The sequence below is a fragment of the Phodopus roborovskii genome, unplaced genomic scaffold (genome assembly GCF_943737965.1).
Source record: "Phodopus roborovskii unplaced genomic scaffold, PHOROB, whole genome shotgun sequence".
Classification (NCBI taxonomy): Eukaryota; Metazoa; Chordata; class Mammalia; order Rodentia; family Cricetidae; genus Phodopus; species Phodopus roborovskii.
The window spans coordinates 12,441,532-12,466,286 of NW_026126516.1; the positions used below are offsets into that span (position 1 = coordinate 12,441,532).

At 58.1% G+C, this 24,755-nt stretch overlaps 2 protein-coding genes across 2 annotated transcripts; one reads left to right on the forward strand and one right to left on the reverse strand.

Moving 5' to 3' along the window:
* Positions 1-673: 673 nt before the first annotated feature.
* On the reverse strand, positions 674-20,908 carry Akt1 (AKT serine/threonine kinase 1). Its single transcript, XM_051196684.1, has 14 exons — positions 20,776-20,908; positions 18,364-18,499; positions 8,993-9,121; positions 6,452-6,563; positions 6,006-6,153; positions 5,411-5,542; positions 5,266-5,331; positions 4,073-4,141; positions 3,685-3,810; positions 3,488-3,616; positions 3,199-3,413; positions 2,919-3,006; positions 1,809-1,911; positions 674-1,569 (listed from the first exon to the last, which is right to left on the reverse strand). The coding sequence occupies exons 2-14, from the start codon at positions 18,407-18,409 to the stop codon at positions 1,490-1,492; spliced, it is 1,443 nt and encodes a 480-aa protein (XP_051052641.1). The 5' UTR covers positions 18,410-18,499; positions 20,776-20,908; the 3' UTR covers positions 674-1,489.
* On the forward strand, positions 20,277-24,755 carry LOC127231030 (basic proline-rich protein-like). Its single transcript, XM_051196404.1, has 5 exons — positions 20,277-21,214; positions 21,294-21,429; positions 22,028-22,210; positions 22,482-22,670; positions 24,378-24,755. The coding sequence occupies exons 1-5, from the start codon at positions 20,277-20,279 to the stop codon at positions 24,753-24,755; spliced, it is 1,824 nt and encodes a 607-aa protein (XP_051052361.1).

The following is a 24,755-nucleotide window of genomic DNA, read 5'->3' on the forward strand; positions in this document are numbered from 1 at the left end:
GGCTCCCAGAGGAAAACGGGCTGTTGTAGAAGTAGATATTCCCATTCCCCAGAGGTCAGGACTATGGCTGCAAGAGTCGGACACCATCCCAGCGAGGCCACCAGCCACCGGGCACGCTGTACCTGTAGGCCCCGCTCCTGGAGGCCTCAATTGAAAGTTCTGTTGGGCAGCTGCTCATCTCCTCTGCTGCAGTTCCACCAGTAGCCACCAGGTGGTACCAGCAGCATCTCCAGTGTATCCTGGAGGCTATTAGGACTTGACACTCTACAGTGACTTTAGCTCCTGTCACCTCCATCCAAACCCAGAATGTTCCTCAGTTCTGTTCAGGCACAGATGTGCTTTGTGACAGCCAGGGCCTCCTAAGCCCTTTCTGAACCGCATCCCCAGCCTGCTGGTATCCAGGTCTGGCTTATTGCTCTGCCTAACACATAGCAGATGGGGCTGGCAAGTGGCTTGGATAGCATCCTTTGGGGAAGGCAAGAGAGGAATCAAATCCAGAGACAGTCAGGATCACCACTTGTCATCAGGAGGGACATCTTCCCCCGAAGACTAGCACTGGAGCCTCAGGGACCTGTGCCTGGGACCAACCTTGAGGTCCCAGATGACCGTAGCCACATCCCTTCACCTCCAAACAGGGCTCCCACACGCCACACCATCCAGCAAACAGACCACAAACTTGAAAAGCAATTTTTATTGAATTTGGAGGGACAGTTTCTTATTATAATAGTAAAAATGCTGAAATTGAATGTTGTAAAAAACGACTTGGTGCAGCAATGGCCAGTGTCTGGCCAGGAGGGGACAGGCCAGGGTGACAGCTGGAGAAGTAAAGCATCTAAAGGGACAATTGCTAGGAGAAGAGCTCATATGAGGCAGGCACTCTCAATGCGCCCACCAAGAGGCGCCACGCGGGGGGGGGGGGGGGCGGCTCTTCTGTCACCGAGAGTGAAATCCCCCAAAATGCCTTTGGACAGCATGGTACACAGCAACACACTGAATCATTGTTCCTCTGTCAACCTAGGTGAGCCCTGGCCATCCCACCGCAGAGGGAGACAGCCAGCCAGCATACCACAGTGAGGTGCTTCCCGTGCCCTCTGGCTGGACGTTGGCCCTGGACCCTAAAGACAGGTGGCAGCCAGGCCGATGGGAACAGTGACAGGACCCACCCAGACCCATGAGCCCACATTGCACATGGTCACAGAAGTCCTTAATATTTTTCTACATGAATCTAATTGTTCTGGGCACTGAGGCCATATCTGGCCTCAAATTGGATGAAATAAATTAAGAAAAACCCCAGGATAATTTTCCTCCTGACCTGGCTGGGAGGTAGGCTGCTGCCCACAGGAGAAAACATTCTCCCCTGGTCCTGGAGGCTGGCAAGGTTCCTCCCCAGCGCTTCCGAGAAACAAAACCATCAGATACAGATGATCCATGCGGGGCTTCCGGACTCGCAATGCAAAGGAGTGATCGCTGCCAGCCACTGCCCCAGGCCTCAGGCTGTCCCACTGGCTGAGTAGGAAAACTGGGGGAAGTGTGGCCTCCTCTCGCTGTCCACACACTCCATGCTGTCATCTGTGGGCCACAAGAGATGCTCAGACCCACCCGCCCTGCCACATGACGGAGGACACAAGGAGGTCCAACAGGTGACCCTGGCCCTCACACCGCCCCCTCCTAGCCTAGCTGCTACCACCCTCCGAAAGACTTCCTAGCGCCACAAGGCTTCTCACAACAGCCTGTAACTCCGCCCCCTCCACCAAACCGGAATCAATAAAGCTTGACACTGAGGCACCTCAGAGCAGGGTGGCCCTCACCTTGATCAGGCGGTGTGATAGTGATCATCTGGGCTGTGAACTCCTCATCGAAATACCTGGTGTCAGTCTCAGAGGTGACCTGTGGCTTGAAAGGTGGGCTCAGCTGTGGACAAACAGTAGAGGACTGTTTACAACTCCATTCCAAATCCCAGTTCACAAGGCTCCAGCCCTCTCCACCTCCTGAGCGGTGAGCCACTAACACCAGGGTACAGCTCGAGATGGGAGTGGGCGGGCAGTGCAGGCAAGGAGGAGAGCATCCAGGGCAGCCCCAAGGGGCAGAAGGCAGCAACTGTGCCCGTCTCAGGCAGTCCCCTGGCAAGATTTCTTATAGAAGGGAAGGAGACTGACTTTGGGTGAGCCACCCGCCCGGCTGACAGGCAGGGAGAAGCCAGGGAGAAGAGGCAAACGGAAAGTGATGTGTACACAGAGGTTGCTAACATCCTCTTGGGTCCCATAGGCAAGGATCCTCAAATACCACCCCCCCCCAAACCTGGTGTGGGGTCAGAGCTACATGTCAACTCAAGGAACCTCTAGTCTGGTGTGGGTAGAAGAGGTGTGCCATGCACAGCACTATGACAGAGGCCAGGCTCCAGCTGCCAGCCCCAAGTGGCCCGGAAGGGTCTGGGTACCCCGAAAGCAGGCTTGGTGACAGGCCAAACAGTGTTGAGACCACCTGCCATGTCTCAGCCTGGCCCACGGCTGCTCACGAGCCGAAGGAACCCCAACTAGAGTACAAGGGGCTCTGCCCTTTGCCAGTGGCCTCTGCTATGCCAGAAAGGCAGGTACTGTCCAAGAGAATGGACTGGGGCTCTCGGGAGCTGGAGATACCTGAATATTACCCTCCACTCTCGGCTAGCTTTAACGCGTGGCTCATGAGGAGGCCTCCAGGGAGAGGCAGGAGCGAGGGCACAGGTGTAGTCAACACGGGCACAATCAAGAGCCTGACAGGCCCAGAGACCGGGTGAGGAAGACAGGGCAGCATACTCCCCTATACTGTGAGGAAGGCGTGTATGCACATCCCTGTGGTTCTGGGGGCATGTGCACCAGTGAAAACTGGTGTGTGAGTGCACACGTGTGATCCAGAGATGGGCACAGCGGCCGGACACACACCTTCTTCTCATACACGTCCTGCCACACAATGCTGGCAAAGAATCGGTGCTGCATGATCTCCTTGGCATCCTCGGAGCCCCCGCCAAGCCTGTGTGTGGGTGGGAGACAGATCCAGGGCTCAGAGCTGCATGGAAGGCGACGGGCTCATGGGGACCCCCTTGCTACCTGACCACCACCTGCCTGCCCTGGCTACATGGGACTGAGCCTGTGCAGAGCGCCATGGCGGGTACAGTGGGAAGCAGCACTGTCCAGAAGCTGAGCTTCAAGCCCTGGCCCTTACCGCTGTGTGGGGTCCTTCTTGAGCAGCCCAGAGAGTAGGGACTTGGCCTCAGGGCCAAGTGTGCGTGGGAAGCGGATCTCCTCCATGAGGATGAGCTCGAACAGCTTCTCGTGGTCCTGGTTGTAGAAGGGCAGGCGGCCACACATCATCTCATACATGACCACGCCCAGCCCCCACCAATCCACTGCACGGCCATAGTCGTTGTCCTCCAGCACCTGGATGGGGGACTCTGTCACCATGTGTCCAGGACATGGGGGGGCGGGGGGACACACAAGAAGTGGCAGAGCACCTCAGGGGCCAGGTACTCGGGTGTCCCGCAGAAGGTCTTCATAGTGGCGCCATCCTTGATACCCTCCTTGCACAGCCCGAAGTCTGTTATCTTGATGTGCCCATCCTTGTCCAGCATGAGGTTCTCCAGCTGCGAAGGAACCCTCAGTTAGCGTGGCCAGGCCCCACGCCCCCACTACCCCCAGTCCATGGACACACCTTCAGGTCCCGGTATACCACGTTCTTCTCAGAGTGCAGATAGTCCAGCGCCGACACGATCTCCGCACCGTAGAAGCGGGCCCGGTCCTCGGAAAACACGCGCTCTCGGGACAGGTGGAAGAAGAGCTGTGGAGTGAGGGGTGCTGAGCACGGACTGCACGAGGGACCCCCCCACCCACGACCCACGAGGCAGAGGGGAGGCTAGGGACCACCCCCAAAGGGAAGCAGGGCCTGGAGACAGAACTCAGCAGAAACAGGACACCTGAAGGCAAGCAACTGTGGGCAGGCTCACACGGCCAGGGAGGATGGCGGCGCCATGTGCACTGCAGAGAGGGTTCCCAGGCTCAGAGGGACAAGTGCCCAGCTCTGAAGCTGCCTATGGCCCTACCTCGCCCCCATTGGCATACTCCATGACAAAGCAGAGGCGGTCATGGGTCTGGAATGAGTACTTCAGAGCCTGAAACAGAAGCACAGCGAGCCTCAGCGCTGATAAAACACTAACACTACAGGGCCACCCAGCCACCCCAAGACGTATCAGGGGACATTTTAGTGTCTCGAGACAAGGTAACACTGGTCCATGCCGGCCTGCAATCAGCAAATCCTCCTGCCTGAGCCTCCCAAGTGTAAGGACACAGATGCAAGCCACTGCGCCTCATGGTGTATTGAGATGAGAAACGTGGGGTCTGGGTTCAAGAGCAGGGCAAGATGGCTCAGACGCTGGCTGTACCAAGTTCTGGGGTTACCAAAAGCCTCCAGGTGGGGAGTTTTCACACAATAGCTTAGCACTTCTAGAACTGGTGTGCTGAGCCACCCCGTGGCCTGCCCACCGTGGACCACAGGTGGCCCTGCTTAAAGACAACAATCCCCAAATGCTGGCCCTGGAGCCAATCAGGCTGCCACAACTGAGCTTCACTCTAGAAATCACGAGGAAGCCTGGCCTCCAGGAGTCAGCCTAAAGATGTGTGAGAGGACTAAGGAGATGCGGAATGGAGTATGAGGGGACCACCCGCCGCCACGCCTCCCTCCCCACACACCGCCACGCCTCCCTCCCCCCCAACCCCCCCACACCACAGCCACGCCTCCCTCCCCACACACCGCCACGCCTCCCTCCCCACACACCGCCATGCCTCCCTCCCCCCCCCCACACCACAGCCACACCTCCCTCCCCCCCCCACACCACAGCCACACCTCCCTCCCCACACACCACAGCCACACCTCCCTCCCCACACACCGCCCCCCCCCCGCACACCACAGCCACGCCTCCCTCCCCCCCACCCCCCCCACACCACAGCCACACCTCCCTCCCCGCACACTGCCATACCTCCCTCCCCACACACCGCCACGCTCCCTCCCCGCACACCACAGCCACACCTCCCTCCCCGCACACCACAGCCACACCTCCCTCCCCGCACACTACGGTTGTGATTATGCTTCCCAGCCCATCAGCCCCTCACTGCACCCCTCCGCCAGCCCACCGAAAGCCCTTGAAGCCCGTGTGCACAAGGGCACCGCCATGTGACTGACCCTCTACCCCACCCAGCCTCTCTCGGAGGGCCGAGGACTAACGCAGTCACTACTCACGGTGAGAAAGGGATGCCTGGAGTTCTGCAGGACGCGGTTCTCAGTAAGTGTGTGGGCAACCTCATCCTGGAAGGCAAAACCAGTGAGCAAAGCCCATCTTGCCTGTGTCCCTCTCACCCTCCCGCCAACCCTGTCCTCCTCACACCTTGGCGACGATGACCTCCTTCTTGAGGATCTTCATGGCATAGTAGCGGCCCGTGGCCTTCTCCTTCACCAGGATCACCTTCCCAAAGGTGCCCTTGCCCAGGAGCTTCAGGTACTCAAACTCATTCATGGTCTGTGGGTAACAGGTAGCACAATAGGCAGGGCCCGTGCTCACTACAACTGGCCCACGGGGGAAACATGTGCGACACTGCCTTAGTTTAACAGTGCCCAGCGTGAACAAGGCTCCAAGTTACCCCACAGCAAACTCAACAGAGCTGGAGACAAGACAGAGCCATTCTCATATCTGCTGGCCTGTGGGGTCAGTGAAGGGTCCTGTATAATTTATACAGTTTAGCTCAGAGCACTGGGGATTGGGAGATGGTGGGCATCTTCATTTTATTGATTTATTTATTTTTAATAATGCTGTGGCCTCATGCACACCAGGCAAACATCCTGTCAACTGAAATTTATACCAGGTCCATGTCAAGGGGACCCAGGGGCACCCAGACCAGACAGGGAAGCAGACAGGGATACCAGGGCCTGCCTGGTCCCTCCACAACCCTGGCAGCCCCAGTAGAAACAGAACCCAGACTCACCACACGATGCTTGGGCTTGGCCAGGGAGACCTCCATCTCCTCGGCCCCTGAGTTGTCACTGGGAGAACCCGACCGGAAGTCCATCGTCTCCTCCTCCTGCCTCTTGAGTCCATCAGCCACAGTCTGGATGGCAGTGGTCCACTCTTCTCTGCAGGAGTCAAGTGAGGCCTCAGGCACCAGCGGGGGCTCTGCCATGGCTTTCACCCACCATCTAATGCCTGGCTGCCCCGTCCTGAGCTGAGGCCCACCCAGGAGTGTGAGAGAACCGCCCAGTACCCGAGACAATGATGTTCTCCCATCATTCTGCCAGCCACGCCCCACAAGTGGAACCAGCCTAGCTCTCCAGACTGGTCTCAGCAGAGGTCTTCGGCTCACAAGCAAGCGTGGCCTGAGCAGGGGGCAGGGCCCACTGTTCTAGAAGCCCTCTCCACACCCTGCCCACTCACCGCTCCTCAGGTGTTTCCACGTGGAAGGTACGCTCAATGACTGTGGTCCACTGCAGGCAGCGGATGATGAAGGTGTTGGGCCGTGGCCGCTCTGTCTTCATCAGCTGGCATTCTGAAGGAGAGCTCAGGGAAGTATCTACTTGCATGCATCCACCTGCTTCTCCATGACAGACCCTATCCCCAGACCTCACCCACACTATCCCAGGAAGGTGCATCCCATCCCCCTTTTAAATAAGTATGTGTTTGGGGGGCTGGAGAGATGGCTCATTGGTTGGGCACCCACACGGCAGCCCACAGCCATCCATAACTCCAGCTCCAGGGACTGACACCCATCTTCAGATCTCTACAAGCTCCAGGCACACACATACATAAAGGGTCAACAAATCCCTAACACATAAATAGAAATTAAAAATAAACTAAGTCTTAAAAATTGTTTGTTCTTGATATGGGGTCTTAGTTCTAGCCCTGGAACACTCTACGTAGACCAGAAGTCTCAAACTATGGCGATCCTCCTGCCTCTGCCTCCTAACTGCTGAGTTTATAGGTTTTAGCCACCACCTCTGGCTTTTGTTTTCTGAGGCAGGGTCTTGTTATGTAATTTTGGCTGACCAGGGAGTCACTATGTAATCTAAGCTGATCTTGAGCTTGAGACAATCAACCCTCAGCCTCTGTAGTGCTAACATCACAGCGTGAGCTACCTAGCAACATCCCCTCTCCTTCCTAACCCTAACTGCCCTCAAAGAACAGCACCCCAGCCAGCTGGGATGCTGTCTCTGCCCTGAAGGTGAGGCACTATTAGTCGGGTGTTGTTGGTGCCTTTAATCCCAGCACTCAGGAGGCAGAGGCGGGTGGATCTTTGTGAATTAGAAGCCAGTCTGATCCACAGAGCGAGTTCCAGGACAGCTAGGATTGTTACACAGAAAAACCCTGTCTTAAAAAACAACAACGAAAAGAAGGTGTTAGGCCGGGTCAGTTCGCCCTGCACCATAGCCATGTCTAAACTAACTCTTTCCTCAGCTGCTGACCCTACCTCGTGCTGGGCCTCAGGGATCAAGGAATGTTGCTTACCCTCCCTGGGAGGGGCAGGAGGGCACAGCCCACGCACTCCGCCTGCTGTTTCCCCAATCACAGAGTCCTTGGGAAGATTACACACAAACACAGCACCCACACCCAGAGCACGCACACCAGGCGCGCACACCTGTAAGGGTGGATCCTGGGGCAGCCCAGGCCCTGAGGGTATGTGTGCAGCAAGGGCTTCCTGGCAAGACTCTGTGAGGCAGGAGGGGCTGAGGGGCCTCTCACATTCCATCGTCTGGGTCCCAGCAATGTGAGGGGCCTCCCGGCTCCAATGAGTGAGCAGGGGGCAGTCTGCCAAGCCAGGGGCCAAGAGGGGCTTGAGGCCCAGCCTTGGGGAGGCCTGTGTCAACATGGGGTGGGGGATGGGGACGGGGCATGGAAAGTCACCCTGAGCCCTGTCCTCGGCACATCTGGGATAGCTTGTCAGGCAAGCAGATGACAGACACCAACCAAGCTGGGGTGTCACCCTCCCATCAGAACCCACCTCCAAGGAAAACCCTGGAAGGCACTGGCTCAAGCACAGACTCGCCCCGCTCTGTTCCCTGCTAGGTGTACAATGCCCACCTCCTAAGGTCCAAGAAGCCCCGCCCATTGCTCAGCAGCCCCTTGGCTGGTGCCCATACCTGTGTGACTGCCCCAGAGGCCCCTTCCCCACTCCCTGCAATACGTAAGCTGCGAGTCCTTCCTACCCAGCTACAGAGGCAGCAACCTATGTTAAGCTTTAAGGCTCTGGGGCAGATCTGGAGACCGGCCACGTCAAGGCAGGTGGACACCCTGTGATCCACGGCAGGTAGAAGGCAGAGCAAACCATGGAGGGCACACACTCTGCACTGCTGCCCCAGGACGTCCCCAGTGTCTGCCATTAGTAACCCCATGGCTCAGGCATGCAGCCACTCATCACTATCAAACTCAACCACACCTGTAACTAGCTGAGCCCTTGGCCAGTCCCAGGCAGAACTGGGCTGTTGCGATGTGGCACAGAGAACAAGGACATAGCTTCTCAAGCTCTACGCTCTCAAAGACAGTTTCACAGTATCCCCAACTTTATCGCCCTCACCGATCCTGAAGTAGGGCCGATTAGTACTGGCACTCCACTGAGGGGACCACAGGACCCACAGGGCAAAGGACTTCCAATGGTCTTCCCAGGGAAAGTACAGAAATGGTTCCCAGTTTGCCATAGGCGCCTAGAGCTGGGAACTCCTTTTCCCGTCTACAAGAGTTCCCAGTGAATGCCCTTGAGTGGATGTTTAGTCCCCATTAAAGGAACCCTGGCCAACCAACCGCCTAAATCAGGTCCAGTCACCACATGCTGGAACCTTCAGCCTTCCTAGCAAGAGCTCCCTGGCCTAGCCAGAGCTGGCCACTCGCCAGTCCTGGAGGAGGTGACTCAAGGCTGGCACCCTAGGACCAAGCCTGCTGGGCTGCCCAGCCACCTCACTCAGCCCAAATGGCTGGGACACTTACGCGCCACTGAGAAGTTATTGAGGGGGGACTCGCGCTGCTCCACGTCCTGAGGGCGTTCCTTGTAGCCAATAAAGGTGCCATCGTTCTTGAGGAGGAAGTAGCGTGGCCGCCAGGTTTTAATGTATTCCCCTGCAGGGGTTGGGGACATAAGGAGCCGCATGTGAACAACACTGCAGTGGCCCAGACACCTGAGGGACCCAGGCACACGGGGGCAGGGAAGGGGCCTGGGCCACTGCAGCCCTTGCAGAAGGCACTGGCCCTAGGGCAGGCTGCCAGTGCATGTTGCTGGGAGCATCTTCTAAGGCTCTGCCCATGCAGCAGAACCAGGAGATGCCATGGCTGGAACGGTGTGTGCGTGTGTGTGTCCTAGCTGAGACCTGTGCAATGCCCAGCTGAGTCCTGCCCTGGTCACCCAGGTACACGGTAACATTGTTCCCTTCTCCAGTTTTGCAGCATCAGCCAGAAGCAGGCATCACACTCAGAAGCAGAGCAGATGTCCTCTGTGATCTCCCGGCGACTGTCATTTTTCATACTGACACCCGGAAAAAATGTTTAATTTACATTTTGCCGAGCAAGGAGTCTGAACAACAGGGAGCTAACTAATTAGGCAACTTCTTCATCTGAGGGGACCCTAGGCTGAGGACAGGCGGGGCAGCCCACAGGGCTGGGGTCCCTGAGCTCTATTTGAGATGAAGTCTGTTTGCCCGCCTGGAGGGGTATGTAGTGAGCTTGGACCACACCACCTACCTCCAGGTGCTCCAAGGCGAAGACCAAGTCACAGGGACAGACGCCCTGGTCTCAGGTACCACACAGTGCACCTAATCCCCCTTCCACAGCCCCGGGGAGGCTAGCCAGCTTTCCTTCTCTACCTCTCATGGCATGTACTAAGTCTAAGTGTTCTCTGACAACACTTCCAGATGGGACATAGTCTACCCAGTATAGGTCCCAGCTCGGGCACCTCCAGGCTCTCAGGACCTGCCAGGGTGCACTTAGCAGAGGCTCTGAGTGGTATATTGTAGGATCCTTCACGTGACCTGCCTCCCCGAGCTCCGCTGTCTATCTACGTCCTTCCAATCGACTCCCTGGGAGGCATTTCCTTGCTCTGCATGACCCTACACGGCCACGCACGATCTGGGAATGGGGATAAGAGAAAGCCTGAGTGAAGGAGAGAGGCTCTTGGCGAGGGAAGAAGTGAACAGAGCCACTACCAGGCCAACGCCCCCACTCCAGGGAGCTGGCAGCTATCAGAGCTCAGGACCCTGTCCCCTAGTCACTGCAGATCTCCTAAGCCTGCCGTCAGCACTGACACAGACCCCAGAGAGCAAGCCCGAGCTCCTCCCGACTCTGTGGCGCATGCCCAGATGTGGCTGGTGGTCCTCCAGGCAAGATTACCCTGCTTCCCTTCAAAGGTCTACAGTCCAATGTAACCACCAGGACATCTGGAAACTCACTCCTGCCTCCCATCTTTAGTTCCCAGAAGCCCAGCTCTCCAGCCCGGTCACTTCCACAGCCACTGTGGGCCTCAAAGCAATGGCCAAAGCCAACCCTCTCTCACTCAGAAAGAGGGTCTAAAGCCTCAACAACTTGCCTACATGACAAGATCCAGAAGAGGGTCCCCACCCAGCTCTGCAAAGTGCCCTGAACCCCTGCAGGCACCAGCCCTGCTCCTGACCAGGTGGCTTAGACCTGCAAGTATTCACATGGCCACAACAGCCCCTCCCTGGCACAGGGCCTAGCAGGTGCAGTGGGTAGACAGGGGCTCTGGGTGATATGGCAGAGCCAATGGGGGGTAAGCAGCCCACCCTCACCCTGTTCCTTCGTAGGCCACCCGCTGTGCGTGCCCACCCGCCAGCACCCGTCTGGAACTGTCGGCCCCTGATGGAGTGCCTCCCATTCCACCAGCTGCTGCTCCCCAGGACTCTAACTGATGAGCAATGCTCCCGCACTCCAGAAATCCATCTTGATTTACCAACTGTGCCCACCCCGCTGTGCCCAGTGCAGGCTCCCACATGAAGACCACCACCCCGACAGGGCATCTACAACTGGCTCTTAGCCGACATGACCAGCCCCTAGGCCAGACACATTCCAGAATGTGGGCCAGGAGGGACAGGCAGGGACACTCACCAGGCAGAGAAAGCCATGTACCCACAAGAGCCTAGGTGCCCTTCCCCTCCCTGGCCTCACTGAGGCCTCTGGCCAAGGAGAAACGGAAAGTGGCCTCATCAGGCCTTTCCCTGTGGAAGCCTCTTCCAGAGGAAAGGGGGCCACAGTTCTGACACACAGATCTCTTTCTTCATCTGCCTCAAGGTCTAGCCAAGTGGTCACTGGGGGTACCGGCTGAGCCAGCTGCAGCCTAGGATGTGGCCTGCATGCTAATGAGTTCAGTCCAGACAGACCCCAAGCCCCACCCCTCAGAAACTGTGCCAGCATAGGACAGACAAATACAAGAGGTGGCTACACTGGACCTTCATGGCTACACAGTATCTAGGAATACCCCGTCCACTCCTGGGGCCTCCCTCCAGCTTTTCACACTTCAACAAGGAAGGACTGATATTCAGCCATTCCGGCCTCTGCAGGAGTGCTAGGCTCTCCTTGACTCCCTCACCCCATCTGGATGCTTGGTACCCTGAACCCAGGCAAGGCGCCAGCTGGGGCCTCCGCCTGTCTACACAGCCTCTGGGAACACAGGTACATGGCCCACTCGAGTGCTGTGCTGCACCTGGAGTTTCCTTACCAGGCCTGTGTTCACAACACATGGACAAACGACAAATAACCAGGTGTCACCGCCACTCTGTGATCCCCATGGCTCTTGAGGCCAGATGCCTGACAACAGCTTTTCGATGCGCAACAAAACCAGCTAACAGCAGACACCCAGGGTTAAGCCCTGCATCACAACAGAGTCCGTTCCCCCCCTGAGCACATGTGCAAATCCATGTGGGGGGAATGTGAGGGGGTCTCTCACACCAGCCACTAGAGATGGCAGCCAATACCCCGCCCAAGAGCCTACCCCACCTAATTGCAACACAGCCAGCACCTGGGAAGAAGCAAGGGCTCCCCGGGGCCCACCCACCCTTTCTGGGGAAAAGGGTACCCAGAGATGCCACTGATTGATGTCTTCATGGCCTAGGCCCTCTAAGCATCTGTGTGGATTAGCCTCCAAATCCCCCCATCAGAACCTCCTGGACCAAATCATCACAGAAGGCAAAGGGGAAACTGGGCATGGTAGTCCACACCTGTAATCCTAGCGCTCAGGAGGCTGAGACAGGCGGATTCTTTCCAGTTCAAGTCAGCTTAGTCTACACACCAGCCAAGACTACATACAGAGATCCTGTCTTAAAAAGAAAAAAATAAAAGCTAGGCAGTGGTGGTGCACACCTTTAATCCCAGTGCTTAGGAAGCAGAGGCAGGTGGATCTCTGAGTTCAAGGCCAGCCTGGTCTACACAGTGAGTTCCAGGACAGCCAGGGCTACACAGAGAGACCATGTCTCGAAAAACCAAATAAATAAATAAATAAATAAGAAGAGGAAGAGGGAAGTGGATGCTGGGTACTGAAGCAGAACCTCCACCAGAGGCTCCCCTGCCTGGCCCGACAGCACCGTGGCTGCTGCTACATGATAGCCACGGCACACCCTAGGGGACACCCATGTCCTAGGCACAGCTAGAGTCCTCACGCTGGCCTGGCCCCGTGTCCTGATCACTGAGAGCACTTTCTCCAAGTGCCTGGTTCTTGGGGAAACTGCTGGATAAACACTTTGCCGCAGTGGCAGGCGGCAGCTGGCAAGGCGCCAGGCGGCACCGAGCTGTTTCTCCACAGCAAAGTGAGCCCCAGCAGGCCTGGGGAGCAGGCGCCAGCTGACAGCAGCGACCAAACGTCCCCCACCACCAACACATCCATCGCACCGACAGCTGCTGGGTGCCCATTTACCTTCTCCAGCACATTGAGCAAGAGGCCTGCTGACGGCAGCCTACTGGGGCCGCCAGCCCAGCTCTTGCTGCCTTCTGGGCAGTGGGTGGTCAGTGGCTGGCAAGGTCATCCCCAAGGCCCAGCCTCACAGGCCCCTCTGCAGGCCCTGGGTTCCGTGTCTCCTGACCCCCAACAGACTCAATGGCCAGGAGCTGGGTAGAGGAGTGTGCTGCCCACAAGAAGGTGAAACTCCAAGTCTGGTGTCACCAGGTATAACCCAGCCCCGCCTTTCTGAGAGCAGCGTGCATGTGGGTCTCACAGGGTGTGGTACCAGTGGCCAGTCTGGGCCTGAAGAACACTGGTACTCCACTGAGCCTGCATGAGCTTTTCCCCATAGCCCACAACTCTAAAATCTCACCTAACAGGAGACAAGGCTCACCAGCTCTCTGGAGAAACTGAGGCTTAGAGAAAGAGACTCTAGAGGTCACAGAAAGGCTGAAAATAACCAGAGCTGAGCGGCTGCCAGGACACAAACGGCCACAGGCAGACACAGACCCTCAGCTGAGAACCGCCCAAACACAATGCCTCATAAATGAAGTGAGGGACTCCATGTGCTTGCTCGCTGCTCCAGGGTCGACTTCCCCCGGTGCTGACTAGGTCTCTAGCCTCCTAGAACTCAATGGGGTCTCACAACACACCTCCCATAACTGCCACCTCCAACCCACCTCCCTGAGCCACAGGGAGCAGTGGTCCACATACCTACTTGGACCAGAAAAGAAAGGCAGCCTAGAGAGCCCCACCCTACCATACATCCAAAACAACCCCAAGCCTCCTATACCACTCAGATCATCCCATTCAGCTTAGTCTACAGGTTTTGTGCAAGCCACATAGCCCGCCCTGTGCTTTTAGTCTCCCTATGCCAGTCCAAAGCCGTCAGCCATCCTGATTCCCCAGACACACGGCACAGCCCAGACCCCCGTCAGCCATCCTGATTCCCCAGACACACGGCACAGCCCAGAGACCCCACTCTGTTCCCGTGCTGTGTCCTCCTGTTACCATCCACCTCCTCTCTACCTCAGCTGGAACAGCCCAAGAGGCCCTGGTAGTCCTGTAAGATGCTCAGCAGGTAAAGGCATTTGCCCTCAAGCCGGATGACCCAAGTTTGATCCCTGGGATCCACATAGTAGAAGAGAAAACTCACAAGCTGTCCTCTGTGGCACACATGAGCAACCCTGTGTGCCTGCCTGTGTGCACGCGCGCACACACACACACAAACACACACACACACACTAAAAACAAGCAAACAAACAAAGAGTCCCAGACAGAGCAGAAAGGTTATGCTGGGAAGCAGAGCCAGCCCTGGCCTTGCCTTCACCCTACAGATAACTGAGTCTATGTAGGCCAGCCAGAGCCTGGCCAAGGGCAGGCAAGCCTTCTCTAGAACAGTGTCTCGGGGCCCACTACTTCCTAAGTCCTATGCCAAGAGCCCAAAAGGGTGAGAGAGGGAGCTCATGTGAATTATGAGTTCAGGCCAATCTGGGCTACAAAGGAAGACCCTATCTCAAAAAGCGATCACTAAATGAATGAAGGAGAGGAGGGAGGGAGGGAGGAGGGAGAGGCATCCAGGGCAAAGGATAACCGGAGCATCAGGAAGTAAGGCATGCATTTCCCTGCAGACAGGCCACTGGCTCAGGGGCTCCTGGGGGCTCCCCGACCCACATGCCTGGGCCGGGGCCTACATCTTGGCTGGAGAGGCTTTTCTGGGAAGTTCTGGGTGTGGGTGGAACACCAGCCATAGCGGGGTGGCTAGGACGGCCACAACTACCGTTACAGGGAAGGCCTGGGTTGGTGTTGGCTCCGGGCCTGGCCTGGGTGTGACTGGGCAGACAGGACAGGACAGTCCCCCACCCCATGGCACTTCTAGGAACTAGCCTGATGGAGTCCCTCAAGCTTGCCCTAGAGTGGCCAGGGCCCTGCCCGGCCACGGAGCCCATCTCTTCCTAGGCCTCAGTGTCCCTCTGCACGGTGCTCTGCCACCCAGCAGGACGGGCAGGGCCACAAGGCTGTACCAGGCCCAGCAGCTCAGTGCAGTCCATGTCCACACTTTTCGTCGCCACCTTGTGACCTCCATGCGGCTCAGCCCCACAGGGACAGCCCCGTCTAGAGGACAGTGATAGGAAGCAGAGAGGCGTGCTGCCCACTCCGGAGTCACCAGGCTGGGCCAGCAGTGACCCCTCACACCCCAGTGGGAGGCCGCCCAGCTTCCTCTTTTGTTGTTTGTTTTTTAAGGGAGAACTCAACATGCTCACAAAACAGGAAACTCAGCCCCAGCACCAGCCAAGACTCAGCCACAGCCACACTGTACAGAGCACTGTCCCCTCCATGGGTGTGCCTGGGGCACTCAGCTGCCACCCTCTGTCCAGTTCTCTAGTGGGGGCCACATGCTTACCTCTCTCAGGCTCAGTCCCCACACAGCACCACCCCTGTCCCTAAATGCCGGCCCCCCAGAGATCATGAGCTCAGCTCTCACTGACCCAGACCCAAAGCCAGAGAGCACCAAACCATATGCCACCTTCCCCCACCCCATCTGAACCTCCTGTACCAGACAGCTACCGACCCAGTGAGAACAGCTAGGTGGCTCCTAGCCTTGTGGGTCCTCAAATACCAGTTTGCTGAGTGAGTCTTCAAGCTGGCCCTACAGCTGGTACATGCTACCAACTGCCTCACCCACTGTGCCAGTATCCTGTTTCTCCTGACCCACCTGCTCTACCCACCTGCTGTGGCCTGGGAGACACACATAATGGCTAATGTCACTACGTAGAAGGCTACAGGGCAGCCCAGCGGGCATCGGGGATTTGGGGGAACCCAAAATGGTAACATGACCAAGCCTGTGGCCTTAGCACAGAGCTCATTTGCAATCTGAGGACTGAAATCAGAGGTCACAGACAAATTCAGCCACACCTGCAACTTAACCCCAGGTTGGCCACCAAAACACTGTCAGAGTTCACTGACCCCAAACCTCTGCATTTGGGGTTATAGAAGCAGCACTGTGCCCTGACATGTCCACCCTCCTAGGTGACAGACCAGCCACTTGCTTCTAGCTCATCCTTAGGTCAAGCCCACTGTCTTCCAGAAGTCTATGGGCCCCTCCCTTGATGGATGGCCAGAGGCCTTTAGGTCCAAATGATCAACACATAGCTACAATGTCTGCTCTGGCCCTTGGCTGGACACCCTCTGGCACACAGCACAAATAGTCAGAGCTCCCAAAAAATGGTTTGGGGACTTTCTAAGGGGTGAGCTTCCAAGGGGTAAGAGAACCCTGGACTGGGGTCTGCAGACATGGAATGAGGGGGAGACCATCCTCTCTGTACGCACGACTAGTCCTGAAGGTATGGCCAGCCAGCCCATGGGGAGCTTGGGAGTTCATCCAAGCCCCTGGCTGGACACAGGAGGCCTACCGGATGGGTTCAATCCCAGTCAGCAGTACTCCAACCTACAGAGTCAACAAAGTGGGGGACGTAGGGGGTACCCAGGTGTCCAAGGGATCATGGGACCTGTAGGGACAATTGTAGTAGCCTTCCTTCCTTCCTTGCCTACCCCAGCCAAGTCAGAGTAGCCTTAGGTGGGAGGTCCACCTTACATGCTCTGGACCCAATCCAAGGGAAAGAGCTAGAACCCTAAACGAATTATGCACGCCTGCGTTGGAGCCCACAGCATACATGGCTCGGGGTATTTAGAAAAGTGAGGGTTACTAAGAGACTTTTCTTAGCAAGCAACAGCAAGCCAAGCAACAGGACGTGACGAGGCCAGAGCAGGACATAGAACAAAAATGACACATGGACGCCATCTTCCCCATCAGGCGCCTTAACACCTGTCTCTTCTGGCCCGAGGCAGGGAAGCCCCCTACCCCACAGACAGGTGTCCACCAGTAGGTACCATCCCACAGATAATAGTTTCCACACCTCACCTACTTCTATTTCCATGCCGTAAAAGTGGAGTCAAGGCCTAAGGAACTCAAGGGCCCCTTCCTGGACAGGGACAATGACAGAACTGACAAATCAGGTTCAAACACAGCCTCTGCATGTCCAGAGGGCCCAATGTCCTGTTCCACCTGGACCCTTCAGAAGGCTCAGCCTTAAGGAGCAATATAACACCTCCTAGGCCTCAGAAGGGTTGCTGCCTGGGGAATGTCCCAGTAACTTGAGGCCCAGCAATCTCTCGATTGGCCTCAACTCTGACAGCCATACACGACACACCTGCCCATGAAACAGGCTGGGTACCGCCAGGGTAGGGGAGAAACAGGAGCCAAGGGGGACGAGTCCCACTTCCAAAGAAGGCTGACAGATGATGCACAAAGTAGAGCATGACCCAGGCAGGGATCTGAGCTCGGGAGGCAGAACTCCCAGGGGGCTGGGGACGGAGGCACTGGGGAGGGAGGCAGGGGCAGGAACAGACTGCAGCCAGACAAGGGGTGCAGAGTCCAGCACACCGTCTTCCCTGTAGCTGCCACACTGAGATTCCTCAACACAGTTAACCACATCTACCGTCCCTGCTTGAGCTCTCCGGGTCCCCTTGAACCCGCATCCGCCGACATCACCCCCACCTCCCTTAGCTCCTGAGGCTCTCAGGCCTTCTCTGCTGGAGCGCTACATAGCCCACGACACCTCATGTCCTAACACCAACTTCTGACCCCACCCTCCATCTTCTGTGTCTGGGCCTCTTCGGTACCAAGATCACAACTCCCTGTGCTACAGAGCCAGGAGGAGCGGGAGGGTGACGAGCATCGGCAAGGGTCACTAGGACTTCCGGTGGGAGCAGGTCTACAGGAAGAGGAAGTCAGGAGGGGCTGAGATGCCTGACTGTCCTGGAGAAGTGGCTTTGAAACTTACTCCTGGCCAGAGGGAGCTGCTGGGTAAGCTGGAGGGTGAGGGACCCTGAGCCTCGGGACGGTTCTAATGCCAATATGGCCCCGCCGGGGCCCTGCTGATGAGGAGCCCCCTGACTTCAGGAATCCAGGCCTGAGGTGGCACCGGGCCAAGCGGAGCAGGCCTGCCCTGCTTGCCCTCAGGAGCCCTTGGGCAGTGCCCAGGCTACCAGCCTGCCAGCCCTGGAACAGCAGCCATGTCCTTGCTGCCTTCCAGGAAAGCCAGGAATGAGGCAGCAGCTGGCCCCACCCCCAAGCCGGCAAAGCAAGCCCTGCACAGGGCCTCAGCCTCTGGCCAAGAGGCCCCAGGAGGAGGCCATGACCTCCACACTATGGGAAAAGCTGGGCCTGCATACTCCTCCTGCGGCAGGCCTAGAGCCCCACGGTGGGGAGGTGCCGCTCCCGTCCAGCAGGCCCGGACACAGCAAGCACTTTGACACGGCCACAAAGCGGCCTGCTAGGGCAGTGCAGCCCCCAGTTCCACACCCAGGAGCTGGGCAGACCCAAGCGCAGCTCTGCTTCTCCTGCAGAGCAGGAACTGACCTCGTTTGTGCAGCCAGCCCTCCTTCACAATGGCTACGTCGTTCATGGTATCCGTGGCCCCCACAGACCGGGGTAACCCAGGGATGCTCAGAGTATCTTCTCAGTAGGCTGAGCCCAGCCGGCCTGGCCGCAGCGTCTAGAAAAAGCCGAGAAAGTCTGTGAGGCAAGGTCAGCTTTAGTGAGCCCCAGCACACCCACCATTAGCCATGTCCCCTCATTCGATCTACACCCTTCTGGTTCCCAGGTTCCCTCCTCGCCCTTATTCCGCCAGAAATCCTGCCTGATTTCTCTCAAAACACGGCAGTATAAGATCCACCGCCAGTACCCAGATCCAGGCCTGGTAGTCTGGGACGCAAGGCTACGGCCAACCCAAACCTCCTTGGCCTCTGCTGGGACATTCCATCCCCACAAGGCCTTTCCTGACAGGCAGCTGCTGAGTTTGCTACCCCAGCAAACGGTCCACCTCCAAGCAGCCCTGACAGCTTCTGCTCGGCCCCACACTCACTAGCGAGGGGTCCTCGTTCACTGTCCTTGTCCCTGAATTCTCACCTACAACCTAGGATGCCTAATGCACAACACGGTTCCGGCCTGCTCGGCTAGGGATACAGGAATGTAAACACGGCAGAGGCACAGGTAGAGTAGGTAATGGTATAAAGCAAAGCCCAGAGTCTGAAGGGGAAACATTAAAAACGTCCCCAGGCGAAACCCCAGACCCTCTCAAACACAGCAGCAGCCTGTTCCCCTGAAGGTGCTTCATTCATTGGGCTAGCATGTACTAGGCCTCTACGGTTTTGCCAAGCCTTCTGCACTCTATACCACGGACAAAGAGACTTCTAGGCAGCCCACAGTTACAGCATTCAGCCCACACATGAATGAGGCAGGCCACACACAAAAACCTAGGGTCCTGCAGTGGCCCACCAGATAGCCAGGTCAAAGCACACTTTGCCAGCTCATCCTGCCAGATCCCCACACCACTGCTCCTCTGCAGGAGGAACTCCTGGGCATCCCTCGAGCCCCAGTTCTGGACATGCAGAGAAAGTGCATTTAAACACTTCTTTCCCAGCAAGCCTATGCTGCCCCTCCACCCGGGGCTCCTGCGGACAGGCCCAGCAAAGACCAGAAGGCTACTGTGGGTCTACAACAGCTGAGCCAGACAACCCTCTCTAGCCCAGAAGGCACAAGCTAGCACCCAGAGTCACTGTCGCTCTGCCTTCTCTGAAGCTAAACGTGGAACAAAACTCAGGCCCTGCTATGTGTCAAACGCCAAATGCCAGAGTAGGAAAGACCACGCCTGGCCCAAGAAGGAAAGCACCCTACCCTTAGCAAGCAGGTGGCAATGGAAACCCAGAAAGAAAAAGGTAAGCCAAGAAGGAACCCCCATGATCGCTGTCCAAGTGGGTGTGGCCTGGAGGCAGAGGGTTAGCCTGGAAGACTCTCTCTGGATGTCCCCCCAACCCCCACCCAGACCCAAGGTCTGCTGGTGACAGTCAGCTGTCCCGAGCCATGTAAAAATAAATTCGTATGCATGGAGTGAAGGGACACAGCGAGGTTAACCAATGTCCACACCGAGCAGCCCTGCGCATGGGACTTTCTTCCCTCCACGACCCTGGAGGGCTTTGCCGTAAGGGCATATGGTTGCTATTGTTAAGTCTTAAGAGATCAGTCCGTCTGGGACACCGGGCCCACACACCCAGCTGGGGCCCCACCAAGGCGACTGGCCCTTCACTTGAGTGATGGCTCTAAGAAGTCAAGGCTAGCCACCTGAGGCAAGACCGGAGGCCTGGGGGTGGGGGTGAAGTGAAGGAGTTTGGCCACGGGGCAGAGCTAGGTTCCACCACCACGTAACTTAGAAACCACTCCTCCAGACAAATCCATCAGCTCGGCCAGGATCCGGGATCCCAGAGGTCGAGCCCATGCGTCCTCCAGGCCCCAGCGCCTCCAGAAGCCACCTAGTCCAGGAAGCAGTTTCCGGACCCAGGAGGGCTAGCAGTCCTTTGTGGGCTAGCCTGGGCACAGTGCCACCGCGCACAACTTTCCGTCCGTGGGAAATGAGTTCTCCTTCCCAGGGCCCTCCCACCACTCGCAGGCCGCGGGGCGAGCCTTTCCCCTACCCTCGCTGGCCCAGTGCCCAGGCAGCCCCAGGCCCCGGGGCGCGCCGGGCCCCGCTGCGCACGCTAGCAGCGCCCCCTCTCCCGCGGCCCGGCCACCCAAGGTCACGCGGCGGCCGCCCGCACCCTCGCCGGCGTGGGCCTCCTGCGCGATCAGCCCGGCCCCGCGCGCTCCCCGCCCAGGCCTCCGCTCGGCCACTTCCTGCTCCGCTCCGCTCCGCTCCGCTCCGCTCCGAGGCGCCGCGCGGCCGGGAACAAAGCGAGGTGGCCGCGGCCCGGAACAGGGCGCGGCGCGGGCACTCACCGGGCCGCCGCGTGCGGGCGACGGGGCCTAGCCGGGCCGCGGCCTCGGGCGCCCGCCGCTCCGCATCCCGCGGGCGGGCGCTGGGCGGGGCCGGCTGGAGGCAGCGGCGGCCGGGCGCGCGCTGCTGGCCGGGTCTAGGCCGCCGCGGTGCCGGCCGCCGGGCGCTGCTCGGTCCGCTCCGCCTGTCCGGGACTCGCGTGCGCTGCCGCGCTGGGCCGCCCGCCGCCCGCCCGCCGCCGCCTCGGTGCTGCCGCCGCCGCCGCCGCCGCCGCCGCCGGCCCGCCTTCTCCCCGCCCCGCGCCCGCGCCGCCCGCCCACATCCGCCTCCGCCGCCCCGGGCGCCCCCGGCGCGGCCCGCGGCCAGGGCGAGGCACCCCGCGAGCGCGAGCGCGGCCCCGCAGGCGCCGCCCTCGGGTGGCCCCAAGCCAGGGCCACGCGGGTAACGGGGCCCCGCCGCTCCGGCTCCGGCTCCGGCCTAGGCTCCCCGGTTTGCGGGCGGCCGGGCTCCTGCCCTCCAGACCCCACGGAGGCCGGCGCGGGGCGCGGAGCGCTCTGACTTTCTCGAGGCCCAACTGTCCCTCCCGGTCTGGGGCGCCGGCACAGCCCGGCCACCGGGGTCCTAGGGAAGGCAGGCTACGGGGCTCATTGGACTCGGTACTGTCTGCACAGAAACCGGTGGGGACTCGGCAGGTGACAGGGAGCAGGGGACACACCTGGGCATCCAGGGGGACCAGTGTGCTGTTGGGGGCAGACTCGGGTAGAGCTCAGGCAGCCCAGACCTCGCAGTGGACTCGGGCGGGCGAGGCTCGGGAGGGAGGGGCGGGAGGATGAGGGCGGGGGCGGTTCCTTGTGGTGTCCCGGAATTGAAGAGTCAAGGTGGCCTCTAACCCATCCTCGGCTCAGCCCCTTCAGCCTGCCCCAGCAGTTCCTGCTCAGAGCCCCTCCCTCATCCCTGAGGCCCATCTGATAATAACCCTTTTGTGAGTTTACCTTCACGTGTTTGGTATTTTTTCCGAGGGGGCATTTTTTTTTTTTTTTTTTTTTTGTTTTTCATCCAAGGGTCAGAGTTCACCTGGAGTGTAAACAGGATAGATTTAGTGCAGAACGGCTAAAATCGGCCTTTCTTCTCTGCCTCGGAGGGGTCTGACTTAGGAAGCGCGCCTTCTCTGGGAAAACCGTCCTCTCGGCAGGAGGCGCACGCCCGCGGGGCAGGGGCAAAGCGGGGGGCGTCGGTTCTGCGCCCTTTCTGCAGCACAGCTGCCCCAGCTCTGAGCACCTCCAGGGCGCTGAGCCCGGCGGGTCTGCGCTGCTCCAGCTGTACCCCCGACCTGAGGGCTACCCTCGGAGACTGAGTCACAGACGCACAAGTCCAGCACTCACCCAGCAAACTTTCACCCCGGGCCCCCGGTCCTCCTCCCCTGCTTCCCCAACCCCGGTGCCACACAGGGCTGAGCAGTGGGGAGTGGCCACTGCGAGCCAGCAGGGCGCCCTCTTGTGGAAGACATAGCAATTCCAGGCTGTTCTCTTTTGGGTTCTCTTTCTGGAAGCACTCCTACCTACCTGCGGTGAACCGTTTCTATGCAGCACCCATTCCTGCCTTCCTTGTCTCTCTACCTTCCCGCGTGGCCAGGGTCTTCCTGCGGACAGAGTGCACAAGGCCCTCTTCTGGATCCACACTTTAGCAACGCCCTTCTGGGGTCTCCTAGGCAGTGCCACAGGTGAGGAGCACGCCTTACAGCGACTTGCCAGTGACATGCTCTCCAACAAAAACCGTGGTCCTGACCTCCTTGCCAGGCACAGAGGTCCTCTTCCTGTCCCCTCCTGCAGCTGCCAGCAGCTGCATAGGACTCAAGTGCCTGAGCCCTGCGCTAAGAGGTCTGGGCATCGGCTGCAGGGTAGGACCCCAAAGCTGGAGAGGTTCTGCCTGTGCCACCTGGACTGGGACTTTGGACAGTATGCCACAGACCACTGGCTGGTGGAGAAGGGTCTTGGAGTGCCTGAGCAATGTGGTGTGACCCCCGAAGCTCTGCCAGGTCACTATAGGTCTTTGGACTCTAAAGCTTCTCTGCTCTAAAAGCCGTGTTGAACAAGCAAGGGGCCAGGCTTTGGGGCACTGCTCAATGTCCAGCGTGGAGGCAGAGGGACAAGGGGGCTGGTTGGTGTCAATTTTCAACATCCAGCCACTATTTTCTCAAAACCATTCTGTGGCAGGCCAAGATCCATCCGTGCACGCACACGCGCGCGCGCACACACACGCACGTACGCGCACATGCACCTTGCCTGACTACCTCTGACTCCCTATGCAGGGCCAAACAGGAATAGAGAATGGGTTGCAGGTCAGAGGGCTAGGAGGACAACTCTAGCTAAAGGGATGACCCCACAAAGACAGGGCTGAAGAGGAGCCACAGATGGATGGGGACTAGGGGGAAAGAACATTCCAGAACTAAAGGCCTGTGGCCTCATAGTATGTCACTCCCCAAAGTTAATTTTCTTAGACCCTAGAGTGTACTCTGGTTTCCATGTTGTCGATGGGAGTTATTAAGGCTATAGGACGGTGGTTCTCAACCTGTGGCTCTCAAAAAGACTTACAGGGGGTCGCCTAAGGCCATCAGAAAACATGGATATTAGGATTTGTAACTGCAGCAAAGCTATGAAATAGCCATAAAGATGATTTTATGGCTGGGGGCCACCCCACAGCTTGCGGGACTGTGTTAAAGCATTGCAACATTTGGAAGTGGTTGAGAAGCCCTGCTCTAAGGGCTCAGACTCACACTAGCAGTGGGAGGAGCTGAGGCAGAGGCAAACTCTGGCCCAGGCAGTCTCAGAGAGGGTCAGTCTTGTCTGGGCTTACCCCGAATAAATACACGATATGGGCCATTCCTGCTGAGGCCGATCAGGGAACAGAGGAGGGAGCTGGCCCTCCTCAGGCAAGGCTCCTAGGTTGAGGACAGCCTAGTTCTGCAGCCCGGCAGCTGTACTGTGCCTGGGTAAATGTACTGTGTCTCTGCATTCCTTGGAATAACTCATACAATCAGTCAAATTTGCATTTCAGATACACTTTTTTTTTCCAGGACGGGAATTTGAGTCAGGGCCTTGCCATATAGCTTAGGCTGGTCTAGAACTCAAAATACCCCTGCTTTGGCCCCCATTTCGTGTAACAATGTGGTTTTCTCCCCCTGTGGAATCTAAGCCCTCCAGGGACCCTGCCAACCCCTTAGGCTTCCAATCCATGAGCTTTGAACAGGACTCTGGAGGCTCTCTCCAACGGCCAGGAGTCTCTACCTCACACCTGGCCACTCTGTTCTGCACATCTAAGGAGCAAGCAAACCCCCTACACACAAAATGCCTTTGGCTATTCTACCCAAGCGCCTGACCTCTGCCCTACCCACTGTAACCCAGCCCATGGTGACACCCTACTTTGCACAAGACCACCTTCACACTTGCCTTCCGTCCACCCAACAGTCTTGGTCCCTGGGCTTCTAGCAAATGCAAGTTGAAAATTCTGAATGGGCCTAGCCCCATAGGAACCCAGGCCCTGCAATTTAGTACTACGTGAGCCTTCCCTCCGCCCAGAACCCTAAACGAGAGCATTTAATTGACAGGCTTGTGAAGCTGACCGGAGCAATGTCTCAAGTCGAGGATACCCCTCCACACTCACCCTTGGGAGAGAAGACTTCCCAAGGCATCAGGGCACCCTCAAGCCCTCCAAACCGGTTTCCTTGCCCCACAAGAACCAGGTGTCTTCGCTCACTCATACCTTCCTGACCGACTCCCGCTGGAACACCCTAACCAGGGTGCCAGCCCTGACTTTTCTCCATGTCACCCCTCTAACACATCGTGTGGCCTGCCTGCGTAACTCTGGAGGTCTCGCGCTGCTGCTCTTTGGTTGTGTCTTACACCCATCCCACCATATCTGCCCCTATCCAGTGCCCTCTGACAGTGTGCATGCCTGCCAGCCCAAGGCCTGCAGCGGGCCCTAA